Below are 27,415 nucleotides of genomic sequence, written 5' to 3'. Positions count from 1 at the left end.
TCGCTTTGCATGGTTAGAGTTTTAACTTGCACTTGTAGATGTAGTGACGACCTGTGTTAATTGACAATGGTTTTATGAAGTGTTCCTGAGCCCACATGGTAAGATCCTTTATACAATGATGTCAGTTTTTAATGCAGTGCCACCTGAGGGATCGAAGGTCATGGGAATTCAATGTTGGTTTTCGGCCTTGCCGCTTACGTGTAGAAAGTTCTCCAGATTTTCAGAATCTTCTGATTATATTATGGACTGTGGATGATGGAATCCCTACATTCCTTGCAATTGAACACTGAGAAACGTTGTTAAAGTGTTGGACTATTTTTTCACTCAGTTGTTCACAAAGTGGTGATCCTCACCCCATCTTTGCTTGTGAATGGCTAAACGGCTACCAAACACACTGATATGTCATCCTCAACTCATCCATGTGTGTGCACTACTGCAGTGCCACCACCAAATGGCAGATTGCTCTACACACATTGATTAGATGTAAAAACTAGCAAGGAATAACAGTAATTAATTATGGAAAAATTATTTTTTTTCAAGTTTTGAAGCAAGTCACAGTGGCAGAAGATCAAGTAGCTCATCCCACACTTCCCTATCCTCAGGCAGTGGACAGGGGAAAAAGCCCACAAAATAACAAAGCTTCAGTAACTCTGGTTTGTATCATATTTTAAAGCTGCTCTCCCTGCGGTTGGGACTGTGTAGAGACCAGATTGAGGAGGGGATTCAGTTCTCACTTTGTACATAGTAGTAGATGCCTATGGTATTCATCGTAGTAGTCACTATAACTTTCAGTATTATGTCACTTCTGATAGTTTCACGTTGTGTGCTGTGTTTAAAAACTGAATCAAACAAAACAATTTCTAAGTATGGAACTGATGAAACCTCAGAGAATAGTACTCAAAAGGAATCAATACAATTTAAACTCTGAAATGAAGTTTACCCTAATCATGATATATCCTGTTGTGGTGACTGTGACTTTTAAAGCTTTGAGTCTACAGAGCTCTGAGAATCAGTTTTGAGAATCTCATTTATTCACAATGTTAAAAAAGAAATCAAAACTTTGCAGGCTTCAGGTGATTTGGTGGTGTTGTGGTTAGCATTGTCACCAGTGGTGGGCACACTTCCGATAATCCGATAACAGATAATTATCGAAGATAACGTTTTCATTATCGGATTATCTTTTTAGATAAATTTAAAAACCATCATCGGACTAATTATCTTCCGATGAATTACCGTCCGATAACCTTTAGACCGACAACGTACTAAACTAAGCTGAACAGTGAAAAACATTTTTAAAACTCATTTTAGACAAGTTATTTAAAATTATTATCATGTATGAAGTTTATAAAGTGAAAATATCAGATATATGTTTTCATTTTAAAGTAATGTGCTAATTTTTAAGGTTTTGTGAGCACATGCTGTGCCAGGCAGCAATGCATTATGGGTAGCATAAGGTAATCTCAGACGTTCATGACAGGACAAATGCATTTCAGACACTCTGTTCAGGGTCCACAGATAACAGCTTTAAACTCTAGTGCCTAAAACTCTCGTGAATATATTCTCTGGGTTTATAGACGTTAGTGTATTTGCGTTTGTTAAATTCCACGCATCTTAAATGTAGCAGACACGGATTATCTGGAATTTTGTTTGACATTTTTTCAAGGCCGCTACTGCCATCTACTGGCCAGGAGTGTTCATGGCAGTATTAAACGTCTGGGTACATGGCTGCTCTCAAAGTGTTGGTATTGTCCATTGTCCAGGCGCTTTTTGTGTGCATATATTTGTTAACTTTGTATTCTAAAACTACGGTTAGAAGTAATTCCGACTCCTTATCGGTCCACACAAACAAGGTTGGCGCCATGTTTTTAGTTTTTGTGGAAGTGACGACAAGAGAATAAGGCTCCTGATTGGATAGAATTTTAATCAGTACCGCCACCCAAAGGTTTGGCAGACTAATTACAACACATTTATACGGTTCGATGTGGATGGATTTTTTTTGTGTGGATGAAGTTTTTTCCCCAAACTGAAAGGGTAAGATATTCGGTTTTACAAATACCCGACAACGTGTGTACATGGCCTTATGTCTGTGAAAGGCACTATATAAATAAATTTACTTACTTACTTACTAATATTGAGTGCACGTTTTACAACATCATAAAAGTTTTAAAACATGCAATTGCGATGACACTTCCAGGGCTCCATAAAAATGCTTGTTTTTACAAATAAAAATGGAATATTTTACAAAAGCACATTTATCTTTAAACCAACACACGACACACGTCACATTAATGTGTTGGTTTACATAATGGATTACTGAACCAATCACTGTTTAGCACTTTTACCCAGAATGCTTTGCAGTCTGTTGTTTGTTACAAAACCTCAGAATTAGTGCCTTATTCAACATTAAAAGGTATATGTTTTAGTTTAACTTTGTACAAATGACAGAATTGACATTAATGGAGTTATTCTATCAGTATTTAAAAAAAAAACATAAGTTAGTATGACTTTATTTTTCAAGACCCCCACCTGACCGGAGTGTTAAAATTGATAGAGAGCTGGTCTTATGGCTGCTCTCAGTGTGTCTCTGTGGTGGAAGGGCTGTTGTAAAGAAGAGCTTCCAGCAGGGCAAAATGTTGAAAGAAAAATTATTATGATTAGTAAAGAGTTGATTTCGTGGGTGCTCTCAGGATTTGTCTGTGCTGCTTCCTGCAGGGGGCAGCATGGTCAAACATTCTTGCTTATTCTTTAGGTCTTTTGATGCTTTCCAAAGTGATCGTGTTAAAAATCAATTTCAGCTCTTTAGTAACTTCAAACGTCCCATCGACAACACCGGAATTTATCGATTATCTGTAACTTCCGATACATTTTTGGGTGGTTTATCGGTTTATCTTTATCAAAGATAACTTTTCAGTTATCTTATTATCTGTTATCGAAGTTAATTTTTTGGTTATCTGTGCCCACCACTGATTGTCACCTTTCAAAATATAACTGTGTGCTGTTTATGGGGAGTTTTTTCCTTTGTCCACATGAGTGTCAATTGTGAACAACAGTTTCCTACCATGTTGAAAATTTATTAAGATAAAAAAAAGTTACTGCCTGTGGGCTTGAATTTTCGTGGATTTTATTATTGTATCTCCCAAGTGTCCTGTAGAGTTTAAAGCTCCACATTTTCCCACTGAACACAGACCAGATTTGACCCGTGCTGCAGTGACAGAGGCGGTGAGTCTGTTTCACAGGCAGATAGTTGGGATTCTTCTGCTTGTACATCCTGAGCCTCAGGCAATGGTTACCTAAACTCCAGATTCTTACAATTTCAGGACTCTACTTTCACTTCCAATAAGTATTTGAACAGTGACAGAAGAGCATACAAATACCTCACTCAAGAAACATTCATGCGTTATACAGATCACTCATTTGCTGTCACCTACACTTCACGGCAAGTGTGTGGAGCCCAACAACGTCAAGGAAACAGAAGCAATAAAATTGATACAATGAAAAGCAGCAATATATCTACCAGATTGCATTCAGTTCAATTCAGCTTATTTATATAGCAGCAAATCACAACACAAGTTGTCCAGAAACACTTCACATGGTAATGTCTTACCTTACCAACCCCCCTGAGCAAGCACATAGTTGACAGTGGTAAGAAAAAACTTCCTCTGGTGTTTTTTGAGGAAGAAACCTCAAGTAGACAAGACTCAGAGGGGTGACCCACTGCTTAGTCCATTCTAACAATAACTGAGTTCGAACAAGCAAAGTACACATGAGTAATCATCAGACATCAACCATTCACGACAAAAACAAGTTCATAGTCAAGTGGAATTTTAGGTTAAGTGTCCCAGTCAGTGTCCTTTTGTGTGTTTTTGGACCTTCAGCCTTTTGGTCCAGTATACAGTAAAATCACCAGTGTAAAACTAACACTGAGAGTGTTAAATTAACACTGCCAGTGTAAATATGTTCCTACTCTGGTCAGAGTGTGACCATATGTTCACTGTCGTGTTAATTTAACACTGGTGATTTTACTGTGTAGGAGGTGTAGAACTTGAGTCTTATTCAAGGGTCCAGCAGACGGTGTAGAACTTGGGCCTTATTCAGGGGTCCACCAGGTGGCGTACGACTTGGGCCTCATTCAGTTTTGTTTCTAAGTAGGTCACCAATATAAGCACTGTAAAGCACTAGCCAGTAAACCTGTATCCATGGAATACTCAACCTGCAGCTGTTGTAGACAAGCTTGAACTCTTTCAAGAACAGGCTGGACAAACATTTGTGAAAACCTAGAGATGGTCAGCAACTACAAAACATCTTTAGACTTGATGGGGTTGCATTCAAATCCAAACAGAAAACAAGACATAGAGACCAAGAGGACCAACGCCACAAGCATACTAAAGTATCCTAAAGTAAATTGCAGTTTCATAACCTTGTTCATAAAAATTTGTTGCCGTTGACCTGAAAACTAAAGCCACATCCACATTTGTATTTTTGCCAAGAATGTTTTTTTCACAAAGTTAAATGTATCTGAATGCATGTTGCCTCGATTTAATACTTCATCATGATTCATTCCCCTGGTGTTTTCTGTACATATTCTCAAGACGACAGTTGATAAACTTTGATACACAAATTTGTGCTGATGCCTAATCACTAAGTACAGGAGCATGCACATTATTCTCATGTTCTTCAACTTATCTATATGACAGTACTGCTCATGATTAGAATGACTATAACTTCATGTTGTTGGTGGGAGTCCAGGGATGAGAGCACACATCCCTAATGATGGTGATGACGATGGAAAATGTTTGATAGTTTCATTATGTTCATGTTTACATTATAAACTTGGTTCAAAGATCCAAGTGGCCGGTGTACTCCTTTGAAGGGGCTTCTTGAAAGGTATAATTACCGTGTTTGCGCATCTGAGCACCCTGTACGGTAATAGATATTAGGATATTAAATTGTGAACACTGATATTTTGTCCAATGTGCTGTTCTTTCTAGGTCTGCTCTGCACAGAGCAGTGCCTTGTCTGCGAGTCATTGATGACCAGGAGACGGGGTCTGTTCTGTCGCCTCCTGCTGTCCATCACACCAGCTTGCATTCAGACAGCTTCCTGGCTTTCTGTCAGGCTCAGCTGCAGCAGACCCATCAGCTGGAGCAACAGCACCACAGAGAGCTCAGGTGGGAGAGAAATACTGGTGTGTTTCACCTCAAATTTTTAAAAGACACCCCTCTTTCACACAGTGCCTGTGTTTGGTAGCTTTGCCCCCTCATCATTAGTATTGCCCTCATACTCTCTTATTCATTATTTTTTTTCCCACAAAGACCCTGATTAAATGTTACCTTACCCAGAGTGACATTACACCAACACTAACATGTTGTATGTAGACTCAGCATTATATCACACAGCAAGATATCAAATCCAACACTCATGATAAAATAAATCTGTACATTGCATTTGCATATTTAAAGTAAAAATGATGCATTTAGATAATGAAAAAGTACCTACCAAACTTGCCGAATTTGCAAACACACAGCAATGCCTGCTGTTGTGGGTAAAAGTTAAGAATATCATATTAGTTCATTGCTACCACATTAACTTTTATACAAAGGGATTCATTTGAGTTTGTTTGTAAAACAGCAAAACAACAACAACAACAAAAAAAAACAGTTGGACAGCTTGTAGCAGAAATTATTTTTCCTATTAATATTGTCCTATTAATATTATAGCATGTTATATATTATTTTCTGCACTAAAACCAGCATTTTTAAATACATTTGTTCAGTTATTTAATTAATGAAGTGGACTGGAATTTTTTGTGGCTTTTGATGAATTTCTTCAGCAAATAGGGATACTGCACTGATAAAACCCGTTTATAAAATAATTGGTATCAATAAAGCAACATGTCCTAAGTAACATCTGATGATTTCGCTGCATTTCAGTGTGTATTTCCATTTTTACTGAGAGGTTACTTTCAATGCAGCTATGTCTGCCTTTTTTTGCTGGGAACACATGACCTAAATTCACAGATGTGATGACAAGTGTGAATAGTTAGAGTGGATGCAGGAGAAGTCAGCTTGATGCAAACTTTGTCCCAAGTGTGAACTGGGTCCACGGCTAACCCTACGCCTAACACCTACCCCTAACCCTTCTTTCTTGTCTGAACAGAATGTTTACATCCTCTTCTCTTGCTCCATTTTCCCATGAAACATTTCCCAAATGTCTGGGTTCAGATTGCTAAAGATTTTTCTTCCACATTATTGGTAAAATGGGGAGGTTTGTGTCTGAACATATATATTAATGAAGTGTTATGATGCAGGTCAAAAAAGTGTTCCAACATCAGCAGAAAATGGCGGTGTGCATTGAGAAAGAGTTTAAAATTGACTTAAAAAGAGCAGACACTGAGGAAAATTTACAATGTTTTGATAAATGACAGTTGGCGAATCTTATATGGGCATGGTGATTTTAAATAGCCACACAAAATCTGTTATCTGGATAAAACTTTGTCAGTCGTTAAAGGATACCATCCTACATAATGCTCTTAAATATGAAAGATATATGATCTTTCTTGTCTGAGTTATGAATTTTTGAACATTTGTTCAGTGTTAAAGATAGGGATTTTTCCAATTTTTCAAGATGTTTCCTAACTTTGACCTATGACTTTGAAAATTCAGTCAATTCTTGCCTATCAGGATATGAATCTTAAGTATAAAATTTAATAATGATGTATGAAAAATTGTCAGTTCCAGGCTGTTCACAAACAGACAATCTAACAAACAAACAGGGGCAAAAACATAACCTCCTCCAACTTCACTGGTGGAGGTAATGACACAGGCAAAAAGTTTTGAACACCTGAAGAGTGGTGCAAAAAGGCATGTACAGCCAAGACACCAGCTAAACTCAATCAGTAATTAGAAAACAATCCTGCCCCTATTCAGTGCAAATTAATATTAGATGGTTCATCCCAATTGGTGGCCTACAAAAAGATGTCTCATTACCAGGGTGTCACACAAAAAACATCTCATGATAGGTAAAAGCAAAAGGCTCTCTCAAGATTAGGGATGCACTGATCCACAACTTCCAACCCTATCCCAAAACATGAATTTGGATATCTACCGATACCGATACCGATACTTTTCTGATCCAGTACCAGACCTATGTTTGCTTTAATATTATTATCATTATTGTTGATTTTACTTATATGAGAATTTTCTTAAAAAGGAGACCTGAAAGTTCAGCTACAGTTTACCAGAAGGTGTATCTAAGATGAAAGCCTAGATTTAATGTTTTGATGAAAGATTTAAGTACTTTTATTTTTTATAGACTTTTATACCCTTATTTTTATAGACTTAAAGAGAAAAGACAGCACTCTCTCTCTCTCTGTTTGCCTCTCTCCTTCTCTCTCTTCTCTCTCCTCTCTCTGTTTGTCTCTTCCCCCTCCCCCCCCCCTCTCTCTCTGTCTGTCTCTCCTTCTCAATTTTTAATTTCAGTGGAGCTTTATTGACATGGGAAACATGTTTACATTGTCAAAGCAAGTGTTACAGAGTAAAATTTAAAAATTAAGTTCGCTCTCTCCCTCTCTTTCTGTCTCTCGTTTACTCTCTCTCTCTCTCTCTCTCTCTCTCTCTCTCTCTCTTTCGTTTGCTCTCTCTCTCCCTCTGTCTCCCTCTCTTTTTCTTTCTCATTCGCTGTTCTTGTGCTGTGCAAATTTCAAACTTTTTGGAAACATGAAGCCTTTCAACTGTAAAATAAACCGTAAATGTTATCAGTGACGCTCACACGCAACATTTTAATGGAGATTTTTTTCACTTTCTGTGGATAGAATCTCGGTTTGGCTATCTTCCTCGACTGCATGCAGAACTGGCATTTCACAGGACGTTGAAGCGGCTAAATTTTCAGCACAGATTTTCACCAACAATTCAGTTCATTTTTCCGAAAATCTGTGCTCAGTGAACAGACAATTTGAACCCGAGAGCAGATCGGAAATTTGCCGCTACCCACAGCTAGAACACTGCGGAAGAGAGCTCTTTCAAACAGCCCAGCTTCAGAAACCTCCCCACCTCCCCTTGACAGCAAACAAAGCAGAGAGCAAACAACAGCAGTTGAGAGGATTCACAGTGGCTCCTCACGTATCGGAAAATGTTGTGGGTTGGATCTGAATTGCATCAGTAACGGAAGCTGATACCGGATTGGATTGGTTGCAACCTTACTCAAGAGCTTCACAACCTTATTGTTGCAAAACAAACTGATGCCATTAGTTACAGAATGATTTCTCAAGAAGAGGTTCATGGAACCTTCAAGATTTGAAGAAGGTTTGTGTGGAAGAATGGGCCAAAATCACACTTGAGCAGTGCATGCCACTAGTTTCTCCATATAGGAGGTGTCTTGAAACTGTCATTACCGACAAAGGCTTTTTGTACAAAGTATTAAGTAAAGTTCAGTAAGCATGTTCAATACATTTTCCCTGTGCCATTACATTTTATTACACATAATGTTATGTGGGCCGCTGAAGAGGAGGTACTGCTGGCCCACCACCACCAGAGGGCGCCCTGCTTGGAGTGCGGGCTCCAAGCACGAGAGGGCGCCAGACCCAGAAGAAGTGACAGCTGTCATTCATCCTCTGCACCAGCTGTCACTCGTTCATCATCATCGTCATCACCATAAAGGCCGGACTGCAACTCCACCTCCTCGCCGAGAAATCGACTACCGAAGAGGTAATTTTCTCTGCTGACTCATACGTTGAGTAATAACCTGAACTTCTGTTGCAGCCGTTTTCCTGGTGCTTTCCTTATCTGTGGGATTGGCATTTGGTGTGACAGCGACGGCTTCGCCTCACACCCCAAACCAGATAAGTGGTTAATCAGGAGCTGCACGAGTGTGTGATTGGAGGTGGAGGTGCTCCCTCCTAACTGTGTGCAGACTGTGGATTACTGAGTGTGCGGACTCACACTCATTCATCTTGTCTTTGCTTTCTGCCAGCAGTACCAGGGTCGACAGCCGAAGACAGATGCCACCTGGGGACTCGGGACTTGGCGGCTCCGGTGTTCTTCAGACCGTTGGTGGTGGAAGCCGTGTGGGACGCGGCTTCTCTCTCGTCGGGGGTCTTCTATCTTCGAGCCTGCCCACACGTCACCTGGTGTTAATTGACTTTGCAAATTTTGTATATTTAGTTGTGTATTGTCACAACATTAAATTGTTACTTTTTGGCTTATTCATTGTCCGTTCATTTGCGCCCCCTGTTGTGGGTCCGTGCTACGACACCTTCCCAACAGGATTTCTCGGCCAATCGTCATGGATTCCGAGGGGCGTCAACCCGAGCTTGAATGGCCAATGGAAGAGCCAGGAGCGCAGGCGTCAGCGGGAGGCATGTTGAGTGAGCTGCAGCAGATCTTAACCGCCTTCATGGCTCGGCTAGATTTAGTGACCGAGCAGAATGTTCTCCTTAACCGGAGGGTGGAGGCTCTCACCGCCAGGGTGGAAGCGCGCGATCAGGGCGCTGCTGCAGCCACTCCTCTTGCTGGTCCTGGGCCTGTAACAGCCGTTCCACTGGTCGTTCAACAACCCCCCCCACCGTCCCCTGAAGCATACATAAGCCCTCCGGAACCGTACGGGGGCTGTGTTGAGACGTGCGCAGACTTCCTCATGCAGTGTTCGCTCGTCTTTTCACAGCGCCCTGTCATGTACGCGTCAGACGCCAGCCGGGTGGCTTATGTTATTAATCTGCTTCGAGGAGAGGCACGCACCTGGGCTACGGCGCTTTGGGAGCAGAATTTACGGCTCCTAACGTCTTATACTGGGTTTGTACGGGAGTTAATTAATTACATTTTTTTTAAAAAATTTTTTTATATAGCGCCAAATCACAACAAACAGTTGCCCCAAGGCGCTTTATATTGTAAGGCAAGGCCATACAATAATTATGTAAAACCCCAACGGTCAAAACGACCCCCTGTGAGCAAGCACTTGGCTACAGTGGGAAGGAAAAACTCCCTTTTAACAGGAAGAAACCTCCAGCAGAACCAGGCTCAGGGAGGGGCAGTCTTCTGCTGGGACTGGTTGGGGCTGAGGGAGAGAACCAGGAAAAAGACATGCTGTGGAGGGGAGCAGAGATCGATCACTAATGATTAAATGCAGAGTGGTGCATACAGAGCAAAAAGAGAAAGAAACAGTGCATCATGGGAACCCCCCAGCAGTCTACGTCTATAGCAGCATAACTAAGGGATGGTTCAGGGTCACCCGATCCAGCCCTAACTATAAGCTTTAGCAAAAAGGAAAGTTTTAAGCCTAATCTTAAAAGTAGAGAGGGTGTCTGTCTCCCTGATCTGAATTGGGAGCTGGTTCCACAGGAGAGGAGCCTGAAAGCTGAAGGCTCTGCCTCCCATTCTACTCTTACAAACCCTAGGAACTACAAGTAAGCCTGCAGTCTGAGAGCGAAGCGCTCTATTGGGGTGATATGGTACTACGAGGTCCCTAAGATAAGATGGGACCTGATTATTCAAAACCTTATAAGTAAGAAGAAGAATTTTAAATTCTATTCTAGAATTAACAGGAAGCCAATGAAGAGAGGCCAATATGGGTGAGATATGCTCTCTCCTTCTAGTCCCCGTCAGTACTCTAGCTGCAGCATTTTGAATTAACTGAAGGCTTTTTAGGGAACTTTTAGGACAACCTGATAATAATGAATTACAATAGTCCAGCCTAGAGGAAATAAATGCATGAATTAGTTTTTCAGCATCACTCTGAGACAAGACCTTTCTGATTTTAGAGATATTGCGTAAATGCAAAAAAGCAGTCCTACATATTTGTTTAATATGCGCTTTGAATGACATATCCTGATCAAAAATGACTCCAAGATTTCTCACAGTATTACTAGAGGCCAGGGCAATGCCATCCAGAGTAAGGATCTGGTTAGACACCATGTTTCTAAGATTTGTGGGGCCAAGTACAATGACTTCAGTTTTATCTGAGTTTAAAAGCAGGAAATTAGAGGTCATCCATGTCTTTATGTCTGTAAGACAATCCTGCAGTTTAGCTAATTGGTGTGTGTCCTCTGGCTTCATGGATAGATAAAGCTGGGTATCATCTGCGTAACAATGAAAATTTAAGCAATACCGTCTAATAATACTACCTAAGGGAAGCATGTATAAAGTGAATAAAATTGGTCCTAGCACAGAACCTTGTGGAACTCCATAATTAACCCTAGTCTGTGAAGAAGATTCCCCATGTACATGAACAAATTGTAATCTATTAGACAAATATGATTCAAACCACCGCAGCGCAGTGCCTTTAATACCTATGGCATGCTCTAATCTCTGTAATAAAATTTTATGGTCAACAGTATCAAAAGCAGCACTGAGGTCTAACAGAACAAGCACAGAGATGAGTCCACTGTCCGAGGCCATAAGAAGATCATTTGTAACCTTCACTAATGCTGTTTCTGTACTATGATGAATTCTAAAACCTGACTGAAACTCTTCAAATAGACCATTCCTCTGCAGATGATCAGTTAGCTGTTTTACAACTACCCTTTCAAGAATTTTTGAGAGAAAAGGAAGGTTGGAGATTGGCCTATAATTAGCTAAGATAGCTGGGTCAAGTGATGGCTTTTTAAGTAATGGTTTAATTACTGCCACCTTAAAAGCCTGTGGTACATAGCCAACTAACAAAGATAGATTGATCATATTTAAGATCGAAGCATTAAATAATGGTAGGGCTTCCTTGAGCAGCCTGGTAGGAATGGGGTCTAATAAACATGTTGATGGTTTGGATGAAGTAACTAATGAAAATAACTCAGACAGAACAATCGGAGAGAATGAGTCTAACCAAATACCGGCATCACTGAAAGCAGCCAAAGATAACGATACGTCTTTGGGATGGTTATGAGTAATTTTTTCTCTAATAGTTAAAATTTTGTTAGCAAAGAAAGTCATGAAGTCATTACTAGTTAAAGTTAATGGAATACTCAGCTCAATAGAGCTCTGACTCTTTGTCAGCCTGGCTACAGTGCTGAAAAGAAACCTGGGGTTGTTCTTATTTTCTTCAATTAGTGATGAGTAGAAAGATGTCCTAGCTTTACGGAGGGCTTTTTTTATAGAGCAACAGACTCTTTTTCCAGGCTAAGTGAAGATCTTCTAAATTAGTGAGACGCCATTTCCTCTCCAACTTACGGGTTATCTGCTTTAAGCTACGAGTTTGTGAGTTATACCACGGAGTCAGGCACTTCTGATTTAAAGCTCTCTTTTTCAGAGGAGCTACAGCATCCAAAGTTGTCTTCAATGAGGATGTAAAACTATTGACGAGATACTCTATCTCACTTACAGAGTTTAGGTAGCTACTCTGCACTGTGTTGGTATATGGCATTAGAGAACATAAAGAAGGAATCATATCCTTAAACCCAGTTACAGCACTTTCTGAAAGACTTCTAGTGTAATGAAACTTATTCCCCACTGCTGGGTAGTCCATCAGAGTAAATGTAAATGTTATTAAGAAATGATCAGACAGCAGGGAGTTTTCAGGGAATACTGTTAAGTCTTCTATTTCCATACCATAAGTCAGAACAAGATCTAAGATATGATTAAAGTGGTGGGTGGACTCATTTACTTTTTGAGCAAAGCCAGTAGAGTCTAATAATAGATTAAATGCAGTGTTGAGGCTGTCATTCTCAGCATCTGTGTGGATGTTAAAATCGCCCACTATAATTATCTGAGCTAAGCACTAAGTCAGACAAAAGGTCTGAAAATTCACAGAGAAACTCACAGTAACGACCAGGTGGACGATAGATAATAACAAATAAAACTGGTTTTTGGGACTTCCAATTTGGATGGACAAGACTAAGAGTCAAGCTTTCAAATGAATTAAAGCTCTGTCTGGGTTTTTGATTAATTAATAAGCTGGAATGGAAGATTGCTGCTAATCCTCCGCCCCGGCCCGTGCTATGAGCGTTCTGACAGTTAGTGTGACTCGGGGGTGTTGACTCATTTAAACTAACATATTCATCCTGCTGTAACCAGGTTTCTGTAAGGCAGAATAAATCAATATGTTGATCAATTATTATATCATTTACCAACAGGGACTTAGAAGAGAGAGACCTAATGTTTAATAGACCACATTTAACTGTTTTAGTCTGTGGTGCAGTTGAAGGTGCTATATTATTTTTTCTTTTTGAATTTTTATGCTTAAATAGATTTTTGCTGGTTATTGGTGGTCTGGGAGCAGACACCGTCTCTACGGGGATGGGGTAGTGAGGGGATGGCAGGGGGAGAGAAGCTGCAGAGAGGAGTGTAAGACTACAACTCTGCTTCCTGGTCCCAACCCTGGATAGTCACGGTTTGGAGGATTTAAGAAAATTGGCCAGATTTCTAGAAATGAGAGCTGCTCCATCCAAAGTGGGATGGGTGCCGTCTCTCCTAACAAGACCAGGTTTTCCCCAGAAGCTTTGCCAATTATCTATGAAGCCCACCTCATTTTTTGGACACCACTCAGACAGCCAGCAATTCAGGGAGAACATGCGGCTAAACATGTTACTCCCGGTCCGGTTGGGGAGGGGCCCAGAGAAAACTACAGAGTCCGACATTGTTTTTGCAAAGTTACACACCGATTTAATGTTAATTTTAGTGACCTCCGATTGGCGTAACCGGGTGTCATTACTGCCGACGTGAATTACAATCTTACCAAATTTACGCTTAGCCTTAGCCAGCAGTTTCAAATTTCCTTCAATGTCGCCTGCTCTGGCCCCCGGAAGACAATTGACTATGGTTGCTGGTGTCGCTAACTTCACATTTCTCAAAACAGAGTCGCCAATAACCAGAGTTTGATCCTCGGCGGGTGTGTCGCCGAGTGGGGAAAAACGGTTAGAAATGTGAACGGGTTGGCGGTGTACACGGGGCTTCTGTTTAGAACTACGCTTCCTCCTCATAGTCACCCAGTCGGCCTGCTTTCCCGGCTGCTCGGGATCTGCCAGGGGGGAACTAACGGCGGCTAAGCTACCTTGGTCCGCACCGACTACAGGGGCCTGGCTAGCTGTAGAATTTTCCACGGTGCGGAGCTGAATCTCCAATTCGCCCAGCCTGGCCTTCAAAGCTACGAATAAGCTACACTTATTACAAGTACCATTACTGCTAAAGGAGGCCGAGGAATAACTAAACATTTCACACCCAGAGCAGAAAAGTGCGGGAGAGACAGGAGAAGCCGCCATGCTAAATCGGCTAAGAGCTAGTAGCTGCGCTAAGCTAGCGGATTCCTAAAAACACGCAAAGTGAATAATGTGTAAATAATTTAGAGGTGATTCAGCAGAAGGAGTGCTTTAGTTAAGGCACGTAAAGATTACACTGGGAAACAAATCGTAATCTAGATAACTAGATCAATCTAACTGCGCAGATTAAACAGATAACAGATACAGCAAAACACCGCTGTGCTCCGGAACAGGAAGTGATACAATACCGCATTGAGAGCCAACCACCAGTAGAGGCAAGCAAGAGCAAGTTCAAACAAGTGTTTGACCATCCCAACAGAGGCGAGACCACTTCGAGCGTGCTGCTGTCAATGAGACAGGGGCGCCGCAGCGCAGCCGAGTATGCAGTCGACTTCCAGCGAGGTCCGGCTGGAATAACATTGCGCTCCGCGCCGCCTTCGTAAATGGACTGTCTCCGGTCCTGAAGGAGCACCTGCTGGCTAAGGAGGAACCGCGGGATTTTGACGGGCTTGTCGATTTGGTTGTACGCTTAGACAACCGTTTAAATGAGCATCGTCGGGAGCAGGCCGGGGGGCATGATCGGGCACGGGCCGTCCCTCCCCCTTCCGGTTCCGAAAAGGTGACGTCGTCCCCACGCTTCACTGCCAGAGAGCTCCGTGTGGCTACAGCTCCCCCTGCTGAGGAGGCTATGGACACGAGCAGGGCCAAAGTTAAAACAAACATCAGACAAAGGAGGCTGGCCCGCGGGGAGTGTTTTGTCTGCGGCTCTTGTGAGCACCAGCAGAAGGACTGCCCCAAACGGTCAAACTACAACGCCCGTCCTTAGAAACTGGGCTAAGGGTGGGCCATAACACGCACGCGGGGAAACCCCGCAAATCTGCACGAATCCCAGTAACGATCCTTTGTGGGGATTTAACCCTTCACGCCCCAGCACTGGTAGACACGGGGTCGGAAGGGAATCTGCTGGATAGCAGATGGGCAAAGGAAGTAGGGCTCCCCCTGGTGGCTCTGTTGGCACCATTGCAGTTGCGAGCACTAGATGGCACCCTGCTTCCATTAATCACACATCAGACACAGCCAGTGACCTTGGTTGTGTCTGGAAATCACAGGGAGGAGATCGTTTTCCATGTAACACCTTCTACCTCCCGAGTGATTTGGGGATTTCCATGGATGGTGAAGCACAATCCCCGGATAGATTGGCCGTCCGGGGTTGTGACGCAGTGGAGCGAAACCTGCCACCGGGAGTGTTTAGGATCCTCGGTTCCTCCCGGCACGACGGCTAATTAGGAGGTTAAAGTCCCCCCCAATCTATCGGCGGTGCCAAAGGAGTACCACGATCTTGCTGACGTTTTCAGCAAAGATCTGGCGCTCACTCTTAACCCGCACCGACCGTACGATTGTGCCATCGATTTGGTTCCGGGTGCTGAGTACCCGTCCAGTAGGTTGTACAACCTCTCACGTCTGGAACGCGAATCAATGGAGACCTACATCCGGGACTCTTTAGCTGCCGGGCTGATCCGGAACTCCACCTCCCCGATGGGTGCTGGTTTCTTTTTTTGTGGGCAAAAAGGACGGCGGACTCCGTCCATGCATTGATTACAGAGGGCTGAACGAGATCACGGTTCGCAACCGATACCCGTTACCTCTGTTGGATTCAGTGTTCACGCCCCTGCATGGAGCCCAAATTTTCACTAAATTGGATCTTAGAAACGCGTACCACCTGGTTCGGATCCGGAAGGAAGACGAATGGAAGACGGCATTTAACACCCCGTTAGGTCACTTTGAGTACCTGGTCATGCCGTTCGGCCTCACTAACGCCCCCGCGACGTTCCAAGCTTTGGTAAATGACGTCTTGCGGGACTTCCTGCATCGGTTCGTCTTCGTATATCTGGACGATATACTCATCTTTTCCCCGGACCCTGAGACCCATGTCCAGCATGTACGTCAGGTCCTACAGCGGTTGTTGGAGAACCGGCTGTTTGTGAAGGGCGAGAAGTGCGAGTTCCACCACACTTCTTTCTCCTTCCTGGGGTTCATCATCTCCTCCAACTCCGTCGCCCCTGATCCGGCCAAGGTTGCGGCGGTGAGAGATTGGCCCCAACCAACAAGCCGCAGGAAATTGCAGCAGTTCCTCGGCTTTGCAAATTTCTACAGGAGGTTCATTAAAGGCTACAGTCAGGTAGTTAGCCCCCTGACTGCCCTGACCTCCACCAAGGTCCCCTTCACCTGGTCGGATCGGTGCGAAGCCGCGTTCCAGGAGTTGAAACGCCAGTTCTCGACTGCACCAGTTCTGGTGCAGCCTGATCCTGATCGCCAGTACATAGTGGAAGTGGACGCCTCTGACTCAGGGATAGGAGCCGTGCTGTCCCAGAGCGTGGAGGCTGATAAGGTTCTCCATCCTTGTGCCTATTTTTCCCGCAGGTTGACCCCAGCTGAACGAAACTATGACGTTGGCAATCGGGAGCTCCTCGCGGTGAAGGAGGCTCTTGAAGAGTGGAGACACCTGCTGGAGGGGGCGTCGTTGCCTTTCACGGTTTTCACGGACCATCGGAACCTGGAGTACATCCGGACCGCCAAGCGGCTGAACCCCAGGCAAGCCCGCTGGTCTCTGTTCTTCGGGCGCTTTGACTTCCGGATCACGTATCGCCCCGGGACCAAAAACCAAAAATCGGATGCATTGTCCCGGGTGCACGAAGAAGAAGCCAAAGCGGGGCTGTCGAACCCCACCGAGACCATCATCCCCGAGTCCACTGTCGTGGCCTCCCTCACCTGGGACGTGGAGAAGACCGTCCAGGAGGCCCTGGCAAGGAGCCCGGACCCGGGGACCGGCCCCAAGAACAGAATGTACGTCCCACCAGAGGCAAGAGCTGCCGTGTTGGACTTCTGTCACGGGTCCAAGCTCTCCTGTCATCCCGGAGTGCGTAGGGCCATGGCAGTGGTCCAGCAGCGCTTCTGGTGGGCGTCCCTGGAAACCGACGTCTGGGACTACGTCCAGGCCTGTACCATCTGCGCCAGGGGCAAGGCAGACCATCGGAGGACCTCGGGACTCCTCCAACCCCTGCCGGTACCTCACCGCCCCTGGTCTCACATCGGCCTGGACTTCATCACGAGCCTCCCGCCGTCCCAGGGCAACACCATTATTCTCACGATAGTGGACCGGTTCTCCAAGGCGGCCCACTTCGTGGCCCTCCCGAAGCTCCCGACGGCCCAGGAGACGGCAGACCTCCTGGTCCACCACGTCATGCGGCTGCATGGGATACCATCGGACATTGTATCAGATTGTGGTCCCCAGTTCTCTTCGCAGGTGTGGAAGAGTTTCTGTAACGAGCTGGGGGCCACCGTGAGTCTCTCGTCCGGGTATCACCCCCAGACAAACGGCCAGGCAGAGTGGGCTAACCAGGAGTTGGAACAGGCCCTTCGCTGCGTCACCTCCGCGCACCCGGCGGCCTGGAGTCACCATCTGGCCTGGATCGAGTATGCCCATAACAGCCAAGTCTCGTCTGCTACCGGCCTCTCCCCATTTGAGGCATGTTTGGGGTACCAGCCCCCATTGTTCCCGCTGGTGGAGGGAGAGGTTGGTGTGCCCTCGGTCCAGGCCCACCTCAGGAGGTGCCGCCGGGTGTGGCGGACCGCCCGCTCTGCCATGTTAAAGGCCCGGACGAGGGCCAAGACCCATGCGGACCGCCGGCGTTCCCCGGCCCCCACATACCAGCCCGGGCAGGAGGTGTGGCTCTCGACCAAGGACATCCCTTTCCGTGTTGACTCCCCAAAACTGAAGGACAGATACATCGGACCCTTTCGTATCCTCAAGATCATCAACCCGGCCGCAGTGAAGCTCCAACTCCCAGCTTCACTGCGGATTCACCCTGTGTTTCATGTGTCCCGTCTTAAACCACACCACACCTCGCCCCTCTGTGCTCCAGAACCTACGCCGCCTCCTGCCCGGCTCATTGACGGGGAGCCTGCCTGGACAGTCCGCAGGCTCCTGGACGTCCGTCGTAAGGGCTGGGGGTTCCAATATCTGGTGGACTGGGAGGGGTATGGACCTGAAGAACGCTCCTGGGTGAAGAGGAGCTTCATCCTGGACCCGGCCCTCCTGGCCGATTTTTACAAGAGACATCCGGACAAGCCTGGTCGGACGCCAGGAGGCGCCCGTTGAGGGGGGGGGTCCTGTTATGTGGGCCGCTGAAGAGGAGGTACTGCTGGCCCACCACCACCAGAGGGCACCCTGCTTGGAGTGCGGGCTCCAAGCACGAGAGGGCGCCAGACCCAGAAGAAGTGACAGCTGTCATTCATCCTCTGCACCAGCTGTCACTCGTTCATCATCATCACCATAAAGGCCGGACTGCAACTCCACCTCCTCGCCGAGAAATCGACTGCCGAAGAGGTAATTTTCTCTGCTGACTTATACGTTGAGTAATAACTTTAACTTCTGTTGCAGCCGTTTTCCTGGTGCTTTCCTTATCTGTGGGATTGGCGTTTGGTGTGACAGCGACGGCTTCGCCTCACACCCCAAACCAGATAAGTGGTTAATCAGGAGCTGCACGAGTGTGTGATTGGAGGTGGAGGTGCTCCCTCCTAACTGTGTGCAGACTGTGGATTACTGAGTGTGCGGACTCACACTCATTCATCTTGTCTTTGCTTTCTGCCAGCAGTACCAGGGTCGACAGCCGAAGACAGAGGCCACCTGGGGACTTGGGACTTGGCGGCTCCGGTGTTCTTCAGACCGTTGGTGGTGGAAGCCGTGTGGGACGCGGCTTCTCTCTCATCGGGGGTCTTCTATCTTCGAGCCTGCCCACACGTCACCTGGTGTTAATTGACTTTGCAAATTTTGTATATTTAGTTGTATATTGTCACAACATTAAATTGTTGCTTTTTGGCTTATTCATTGTCCGTGCATTTGCGCCCCCTGTTGTGGGTCCGTGCTACGACACCTTCCCAACACATAACTTAATTTCTATACTTATTTGTTTTGGTTAATTTACGCATGTGGATTGCTTGAGTTGTTACCACCATCCTTGACCCTTACCTGGAGTAAGCGGGTATTGAAGATAGATGGGTGGATGGAGTGATGGTTCTAACCCAGGTCCTTACATCCCAACCAACCTACACATTTTCCATCTCTCCCTGCCCTGCTGTAAGCTATCTCATTCAGGTGTGCAGCAAATCAAGTACCAACACACACCTGAAAGACTGACGCTTTGAGTGACTGTGGCTTTATATTTGTCAAGTGGCACCAATATTCTCACTTCACTTTGAAATACAAGGATAAAAAAGCCTGTGTTTCCATTGTATAGACAAGAACATGAATATAATGCTGAATTGATGTGAAAATGATTGTAGAATTGAAAATGAATATAGAAATGAATATAACCTTGAAGACAGTATGATATGCTTTGTCTCAGAAAAAAGTTTCACATTTTTCTCATATTGTTCTTTTTATCTTACGCTTGTGAGGCTCTCAGACAATCAGTCAGGAATGTCAGCTATCTTGTTATGTCTGATACACAGGGCGTAGTGAGCCCAAAGACAACGATCATCTATTTTCACAAGTCCTTCGATGTCACATTGACACCGAATGGACCACCAACACTTAAAACAGTGGTCAACTTTATCTTTATGACCCTCCCAAATTACACAGCACAAAAGATGAAACGTGGCGGCAGCAACTCGCCTGGGTCACACCACGGACTCCTATGGCTTAGGGGGTTAGTGTGTTGCTCTCTTTGCCTCACCCCTCACTGTGCGCCCTCCACCCCTGGGCCTCTGGACAATGGGCCATTCTGGCAGCTTTGCAAGGACCAACATAGCCATTTAACCCCTGGCCTGACCTTGTGTCACACTTTGGTTTAGTGGAGGTGAGAAGGCTGCCACACGCCAGACCACTGTTGACTGTCAGCCAGGGAAACAAGGATTCATCAGGGGTCTGGTTTCACATCATTCTCTGCAGGGTATCAGCTGTGGGATCAGTTCTGTGTTTGGTGCGAACATGTAGGTGTCATACATTTGCAACATTTACAACTGCTGTTGTAAGAATCATACCTCTAATGATTCATATGTTGATAGTTGTGATTCATTTAATAAAAAAGCCAGAAAAAAACCCATCACACGCTCTTTGAAATGTCTCCAAATTATTTTAATAATTTTAAATTGGACGTTATAAAACTATTTACAGCACCTCTAATTTAATCAATTTATTGTTCCATCAATTCTCTGAACTTGCTCATTCTAGTTAAGGCTCAGGGCTGTTGGAGGGAAGTTGAGGACTATCTTGCTGTGAGGCAGCAGTGCTGACCGCTAATCCACCATGCTGGCACCAAGCAGTTGAAGCTGCGCTATTTGTACTTTAACCAAACTAAGTCCAGTTAGACATTTTACTGTTGGTTTAGAACATTTTCAACCAGTTGTTGTCTGAGTCAGTTTACAACAAATGAAATGATACAGTGTTACAAATACAGTGAGTCTACACAAGACTGTCTTTATTTTAAAATGACTGCTTAACCACTTTTAAACTGGATATAAAGTGGTTAAGCAGTCATTTTAAAATAATTGAAAATAAAAAGGGAAAGGGGGCTATTCACATATTTAAGAAGCTGTAACCAGTGTTGGGGTAGTTTCTCAAAAAATTAATGTATTCCACTTTGCTCACTAGTAAAAAAAAAAAAAAAAAATCTAAATCCTGCCATATAAATGAAAATAACTTGTTACATTCCTTGTTCTGTTTGTGTTAGGCCCCATAAAAAAACAAACAAACAAACAAACAAAAAAAAAACAAAAAACCCAAAACATGTTTTTCATCCTTGACATCAGGAAAAAGTGGTGAGGGAGGGTGGATTTCTTTTTAACCGAGGCCAACATACGGCCATTGGGTATTGTGAAGACCTGGCATCTGTTCGTCTCTCTGTCTGTCTGTTCATCTGTCCGTCTGTCTGTGTACAGCATAAGTCCGGTTCTATTACTGGCACAGTCTTCAAATTCACAGGGAACATTCTTAGGACACAGACCTTGGACAAGTCCGAAGATGGCTAAGCTTGACCTATTTTAAGAGGTCACGCGGGTGACAGCCAATTAGAGTTGAGCTGCACTGTGACGTCAGTTGCTGGTTTCTTCAAATCCGCTTTGTTTTGTGTGTTTATATGCATGTTTCTCATATATTGTGTAAATTTTAGCAAGAAGTAAGCACTTCTAAAATGGAAAATGCTATTTTTGCAACCTATTAACACCTCTGAACTTATTTATAAGACATTTTATGGAGGTTACCATGGTGACGTCAATTCCTAGTTTAGTGACTTGCCGACTGCTTTGTTTCTGGTATATTATGTAAAAGCAAGCGAGAAATAAACACTTCTAAAACTGAAAATGCTGTTCTTGCAACCTAATAACACCTCTGGTGTCATTTATAAGACATTCTAATCCAGTTACATTTGTTATGCAAATCTGATTGGTTAATTGTGTGTGATTTCAGACCATAGAATATCGCGTGACATTGATGTATTCCGTGTACTCTGTGCGCTGACCGCACGCATTGCTATGCAGATGTCAATAATGGCGCTGCCAGCTGAGAACGACAGTAATTGGCGAAGTGATGACGATGCTGAAATGGATTAATTTAAGCTACCATATGACAGTATTGATGTGGATTCTGCTCACTGAATTTCCAGTTTGGCATGAAGACGCTGTTGCTATGGTAAGCTTTGATGAGCCGACTACACCCTTTGTCTGCGTAATAATTTTATCGAACTATATTATTATGCGGATTAAGATGTAGCCTTCAGTGGTGAACTGTTCTTTCAATGAAAACACGGATCTGTGCAAATGTTGGAATTGGATTACAATGGGAATAACCCCTTGTGTCTGATGATTTGTGGACATTAATGCTGGATTACGGTTGTAAATATCCGTCTTACCAGTAAAACTCCTTTTTACTGGCTTCGCTAACGCATCACCGGTAAAACTCAATTTAAGACCGTAAAATCTAGCATTAACGTCCACAAATCACAACAGGGTTATTCCCTAATTTTGTGGTCGTTAGCTTGGATGCTAACATTCACTAACTCAAAGCTTTCTATGGAGTTAAATTTGTCTTATTAATATTAATAGGATGATCTACAACTATTCCTTGATTTGCACAACATGAACAAATGATGATTTGATGTGAACATGTACAAACTGTACATAAGACAATAGGATCATAATAATTAAACAATTGCAAATTATAAATAACACCTCGGCTGCTCATACAGCCAAGGGTATTTTCACATTGCATTATATATGTTTTTATACCTGAAAAACAATACATACAGCACCTGCATTTTTAAAATAAATTTTGTTTCCATGTTGAATACAGTCTGTGTACTGCACGCAAGTAGCATGATAAACATGCATAGTGTGTGTGAGAGAGAGGGAGCAAGTGACTGTGTGGTTGTCAATGACAACAAGCCGCAAGCTCTGGTGTCGCCGACTGAACGGTCCCCCCTAAAAATTGTTTCGCCCTGCCTTCACTGCACATGTAGCAGAGATTCACGCCAGTCATCATCTGTCTCAGCAACATATATCTGAAGTTTTTGTACAACAATCATTTTCACATCAATTCAGCATTATTTAATCATAAAAGACAGGGAACCAATCAGAGCGCCACAGCAGCACATTGACGTGTTGCTGCTGCACCTATGTCATTTCAGAGTGTCAGTATTGACTCACCGATTATCACCTTGTTTCTGCTTAAAACTGACTTTAGAATGATTTAAGAGATTTTACTTTGTCATCTGATGGTTAATAATCACATTATTCCCTTTTATCGCTTTTGGTGTAGAGAGTCAGACTCAGAGAGTCGGACTCAGATGTGCTGCTGTGGTCCGAAGACACATGTGCAGTAAAGGCAGGGTGGACCAGTTTTTAGGGTGGCATTCGGTCGGTGACACTAGGCCCGGAAAACTTTGGCATACTTTCCACCTAGCGGATGTGCCAGTTCTTGCACCAGCTGTACATATGTCAGTGAAATTTGCAAAAAAAAAGGGAAAGATACGGGCCAATTTTGGCATGTGGGCGAGGATAATAAACTGTTTTATTATGGGGCCTTACTTAGAAACAGCCTATAGCCAAACCTCACACTGATGTGCTCTGCACATATATAACAAATTTCTACTGCTATAAGGAAGTTTCACTCTGTCTCTCAATTCAGTTCATTTCATTCTTTATTGGCATAAATGTACAGAATGCAGTATTGCCAAAGCATCAAGTTCTGTTATGACACATAAAAAGAAAATGTTACAATTCCTAAAATATTGTACATAGGGGCCTGTTTGGTGGGCAAAGGGTAAATGCAGCTTGCTTCTAGAGCTGAAGGGTTCCAGTTCAAGGCCAAGTAATAAAAAAAAAGTAATACTTCTGATCTGGTGTTGTTGTTTAATCCGAGCAAAAAAGTATCCAAAGGCATTGACATCTACCCCAGTTATTGCTCTTAAAAAGACTTATGAGAGGGGGAGAATCTTGTCTGTGCCGTGTGTCTGACTATAAACAGTTTCCAGTTTATGAAGGGGATGTAATCACACAAAGGAGCATTGAAATCTAGTGTTTAGAAATGAGAAAACAGGAGCATCACTGATTTCTTATCTATCCTTGGCTACGTGTAACCCTGTTTTTGCATGTTGTGATTCTCCTTATAGAATATAACACAGAGATAAAAATCAATAACTGTGAATGAAAGAAATGACTGAAAGTCCATTTAAAATATTCACAGTAATTTCAGATTGTACACACAGAATTAAGCACACACAGGCTCAATATCAATCAAAATCTGCATCGTAGTTATTATTTTACTGCCATAATCTTTGCATGCTGCATACTACTCTTCCTGTTATACATTCTCATGGTGACCGTGGAGTGAACCAGCAGGTACCAGGAGGAGGGGTCACTGGGGTCACAAACCTTTTGGACTTTCTGACTCCTCTCTCCCTCATCCCACTGAGAATGAAAAGCTTGGTCTTTGTACAGAGAAAGTGGCACTACCTAAGGCTACTAGCCTTCCAGTCTGGCTGGATATTGAAGTGTCTCTAGGCCCCTCAGGGGTGAGGACAGACAGGGTGAGAGGGGAGCATAGCTAACCATTGCTACCAGATTCATTAAGTTCCCATTGAGGTGGCTTTGTAGCCAGTTTGCCCCCTCAATGAAAGAGACATTATATGTGTATTAGGGTACTACATAGGGCATTCTGACAACTCAAACAGGCATCCATAGTCAGAAGGTTGAGCTAAATACATCAAACACTCTTTTAGCACGGAATGTTCCATAATTCCAAAAACTGCGCCATATTTTGTCATCATTTTTATATATAGACTGTTGGTACAATTAAAGTCATATCCATTGTGTATATGAAGAATTTAACTTAGAAACACAACCAATCCATTTTTACAAACCAGGAAGACACTGACATGGAGACGGGTTTAAGTGTATTTGCAATATTATAATATTTGTATAATAGTGCCGTTTTGTCTGCAAAGAATCAGTGTTTTCAGAGCCTGAAGCCGCTACTTTTTGAAGACTGGTCCCAGAGTGGATAAATCTGAAAACACTGGATTCACGTCTTACAGCTTTTCTGAAATGATATCATAACCTCACCTCTGTAAGCGCAGCCGCTCACAATGGATGACATGTTGTTGTTGTTAACAGGGTAATTTAACATACTTTTTTGACTTCATCCTAAATGGGCAACCTAAATGGGATTTATTTTCATTGCTTGCAAAAAGAATGACAAAGAATGTCTGTGGTGAATGCTTAGACTATTGCAACTAATGAAATAATTGCAGAAAAGACTTTTTGCTTTTAAAATAAGTTATTTTTTTCCCTAAATTTAATAATTTTGGAATCTTGCAGCAGGATTAACATTATTGTGTGTTGATAGTAGTGTTTCTTGCAATAACACAGCTTTAATCTTGCCACCCCTGTCTGAAATTACATATGGAGTAATTCAATGTAACACTGTTATCTGCATGAAATTTATTTATTTTTTTCTGTTATGAAGTATTTATGATTGACTGGTTTCAATCAAGAGCAGTGGGTTGCCAATGAGCTTGAAAAATTCCTTGCCAAGGAAGACAACCAGGTCACTGGGCTACACAACTTTAAGTAAAGGTGGGAGTAAATCACTGTCAAGTCATTCTCAAGTCATGAATCAACAAGTCCCACGTCATGTCTCAAGTCAGCCTGTAAACAATTGGTGGTCATTATGACTGGGGGAGGTGATGGTCTAGTGGTTAAAGCATTGGGCTTGAGACCAGAGTACAGTGTTGAATGGTGTTCAGATGTGTTTCTCTTTACTTTACATCCGTTGTGACTGGTCAGCCTGATTCACATGCTGGCAGCATGCTTTGCTCAGTGATTGATGAGCTCTTGTGCAGCCTGCTTGCCCAAACAAATTAACCAGTTAAATCGCTAAGACAGACATGGGTTTTGTGATTATTTTAACACATATATGTGTCAAGATAACAAGATGAATATATAAACATCCTGAATCACCAATTTAATTTTGAATTAACACAAGATAACTACATAATGACACATTGACTCACCAATTTAATGTGCAAATAACAAAAAGAAAGCATATATCAAACCACTATTTTAATTTAAAGGAACTTAACCTTAAATTCGTTATAACTGATTTACAGATTGTTCATTATTCATGAGTACCCAATAAGTACCAATAGTATCTAATTCAATATAAATAGTTTGAAAAGTCAGGTGAACAATGGGCAGAATGCAAAGTCAGTGTGTACTGATGCCGAATGAGAGATTCATGGTATTAATACTGCATAAATAATGAGTTACTCAGATTTAATTAATTGATTTTTCTACACCTGCTAGTTCGAGTTAAGGGTCTGGGCGAGCTGGAGCCTATCCCAGCATTCCTTGGGTGAGAGGTGGGCTACACTCAGTACCAAACAAACACATTCACAGCTACGGTCTGTTTGAAGTTTATAATGAATGAATGAATGAAAACTGTTTATTTCGAACATTTGATACAACAACAATTACAAGATAGATCAGTAAAGACAACAACAAAAAAGTTCCTACTGTGTACCCAACATGTCCGAAAAGGGGTAGGGTGAAGCATCAGCTTATTTATCCCTACCCCTTCTTCCCCACAACCAGTAATACCCTTTGCCACATATACACATAGATTCCTACACACCTAAACCGATATCAATATATATATATATACATATATATACACATACACATACATATATACATACACACATCAACATACATACACATATACATACACATATATATACACAAACATAAATATACACCTACACATACCTACTTACATACAAAATACTATATATTTACAAGCCGAAGCAAAAAACAAAAACACTCTAACCCTCATTACCCTTCCTCCTCCCTATACCCAGAAAAAAACATATTTTTGTACCGCTGTTTGAACTGGTTCATGCTTGGACATTGCTTGAGCCCCACTCCCAATCTGTTCCACATCCTCACCCCACAGACAGAAATACAGAAACCTTTTAATGTTGTTCGTGCCCACTGATGCTTTAAATTAAATTTCCCCCTCAGACTGTAATCCCCTGATCTGTTAAAAAACATATTTTTAATATTTGCTGGAAGTAAATTGTTTATTGCTTTATACACAATCTGTACTGTTTGAAAATGAACCAAGTCTGTGAATTTTAAGAATTTGGATTGTAAAAATAGTGGATTTGTATGATCTCTATAGCCAGTATTATGAATAATTCTTATAGCTCTTTTCTGCATTACTGATAGTGATTGTGTTGTACCTTTATAAGTATTACCCCATACCTCTGCACAGTACTGTAAATATGGTAAAACCAGTGAGCAGTAAAGAATGCGGAGTGAGTTGTGGTCCAGAATATGTTTCGCTTTGTTTAGAACTGAAATGCTTCTTGACAGTTTACTTTGTATATGTTTTATATGAGTCTTCCAGTTTATCTTATCATCTATTATCACCCCCAGAAACTTATTTTCATGTACCCTTTCAATATCTACCCCCTCGACTTGTAACTGAACCTGTATGTCTGTATTACAATAGCCAAATAACATGTATTTTGTTTTACTTAAGTTTAATGATAATTTGTTTCTGTCAAACCATATTTTCAATTTTCCCATTTCTATACTGATCCTCCTCAGTAACTCCTGCAAATCCCCCCCTGAACAAAAAATGCTTGTGTCATCTGCAAATAATACTAATTTTAATATTTT

At 42.8% G+C, this 27,415-nt stretch overlaps 1 protein-coding gene across 1 annotated transcript in view; it reads left to right on the top strand.

Annotated features, from left to right (window-relative positions):
* The window catches only part of lrriq1 (leucine-rich repeats and IQ motif containing 1), a 291,350-nt gene that overhangs the window by 110,879 nt on the left and 153,056 nt on the right, over positions 1–27,415 (top strand). Inside the window, 1 exon segment of the mRNA XM_034175448.1 lies at positions 4,989–5,168. Coding sequence (XP_034031339.1) covers positions 4,989–5,168 — 180 coding nt within the window.

This window comes from Thalassophryne amazonica, chromosome 8, assembly GCF_902500255.1.
Source record: "Thalassophryne amazonica chromosome 8, fThaAma1.1, whole genome shotgun sequence".
In the NCBI taxonomy this organism is placed as follows: domain Eukaryota; kingdom Metazoa; phylum Chordata; class Actinopteri; order Batrachoidiformes; family Batrachoididae; genus Thalassophryne; species Thalassophryne amazonica.
The sequence above is the reverse complement of the archived record's forward strand: the minus strand, read 5'-3'. Positions and strand labels throughout refer to the sequence as shown.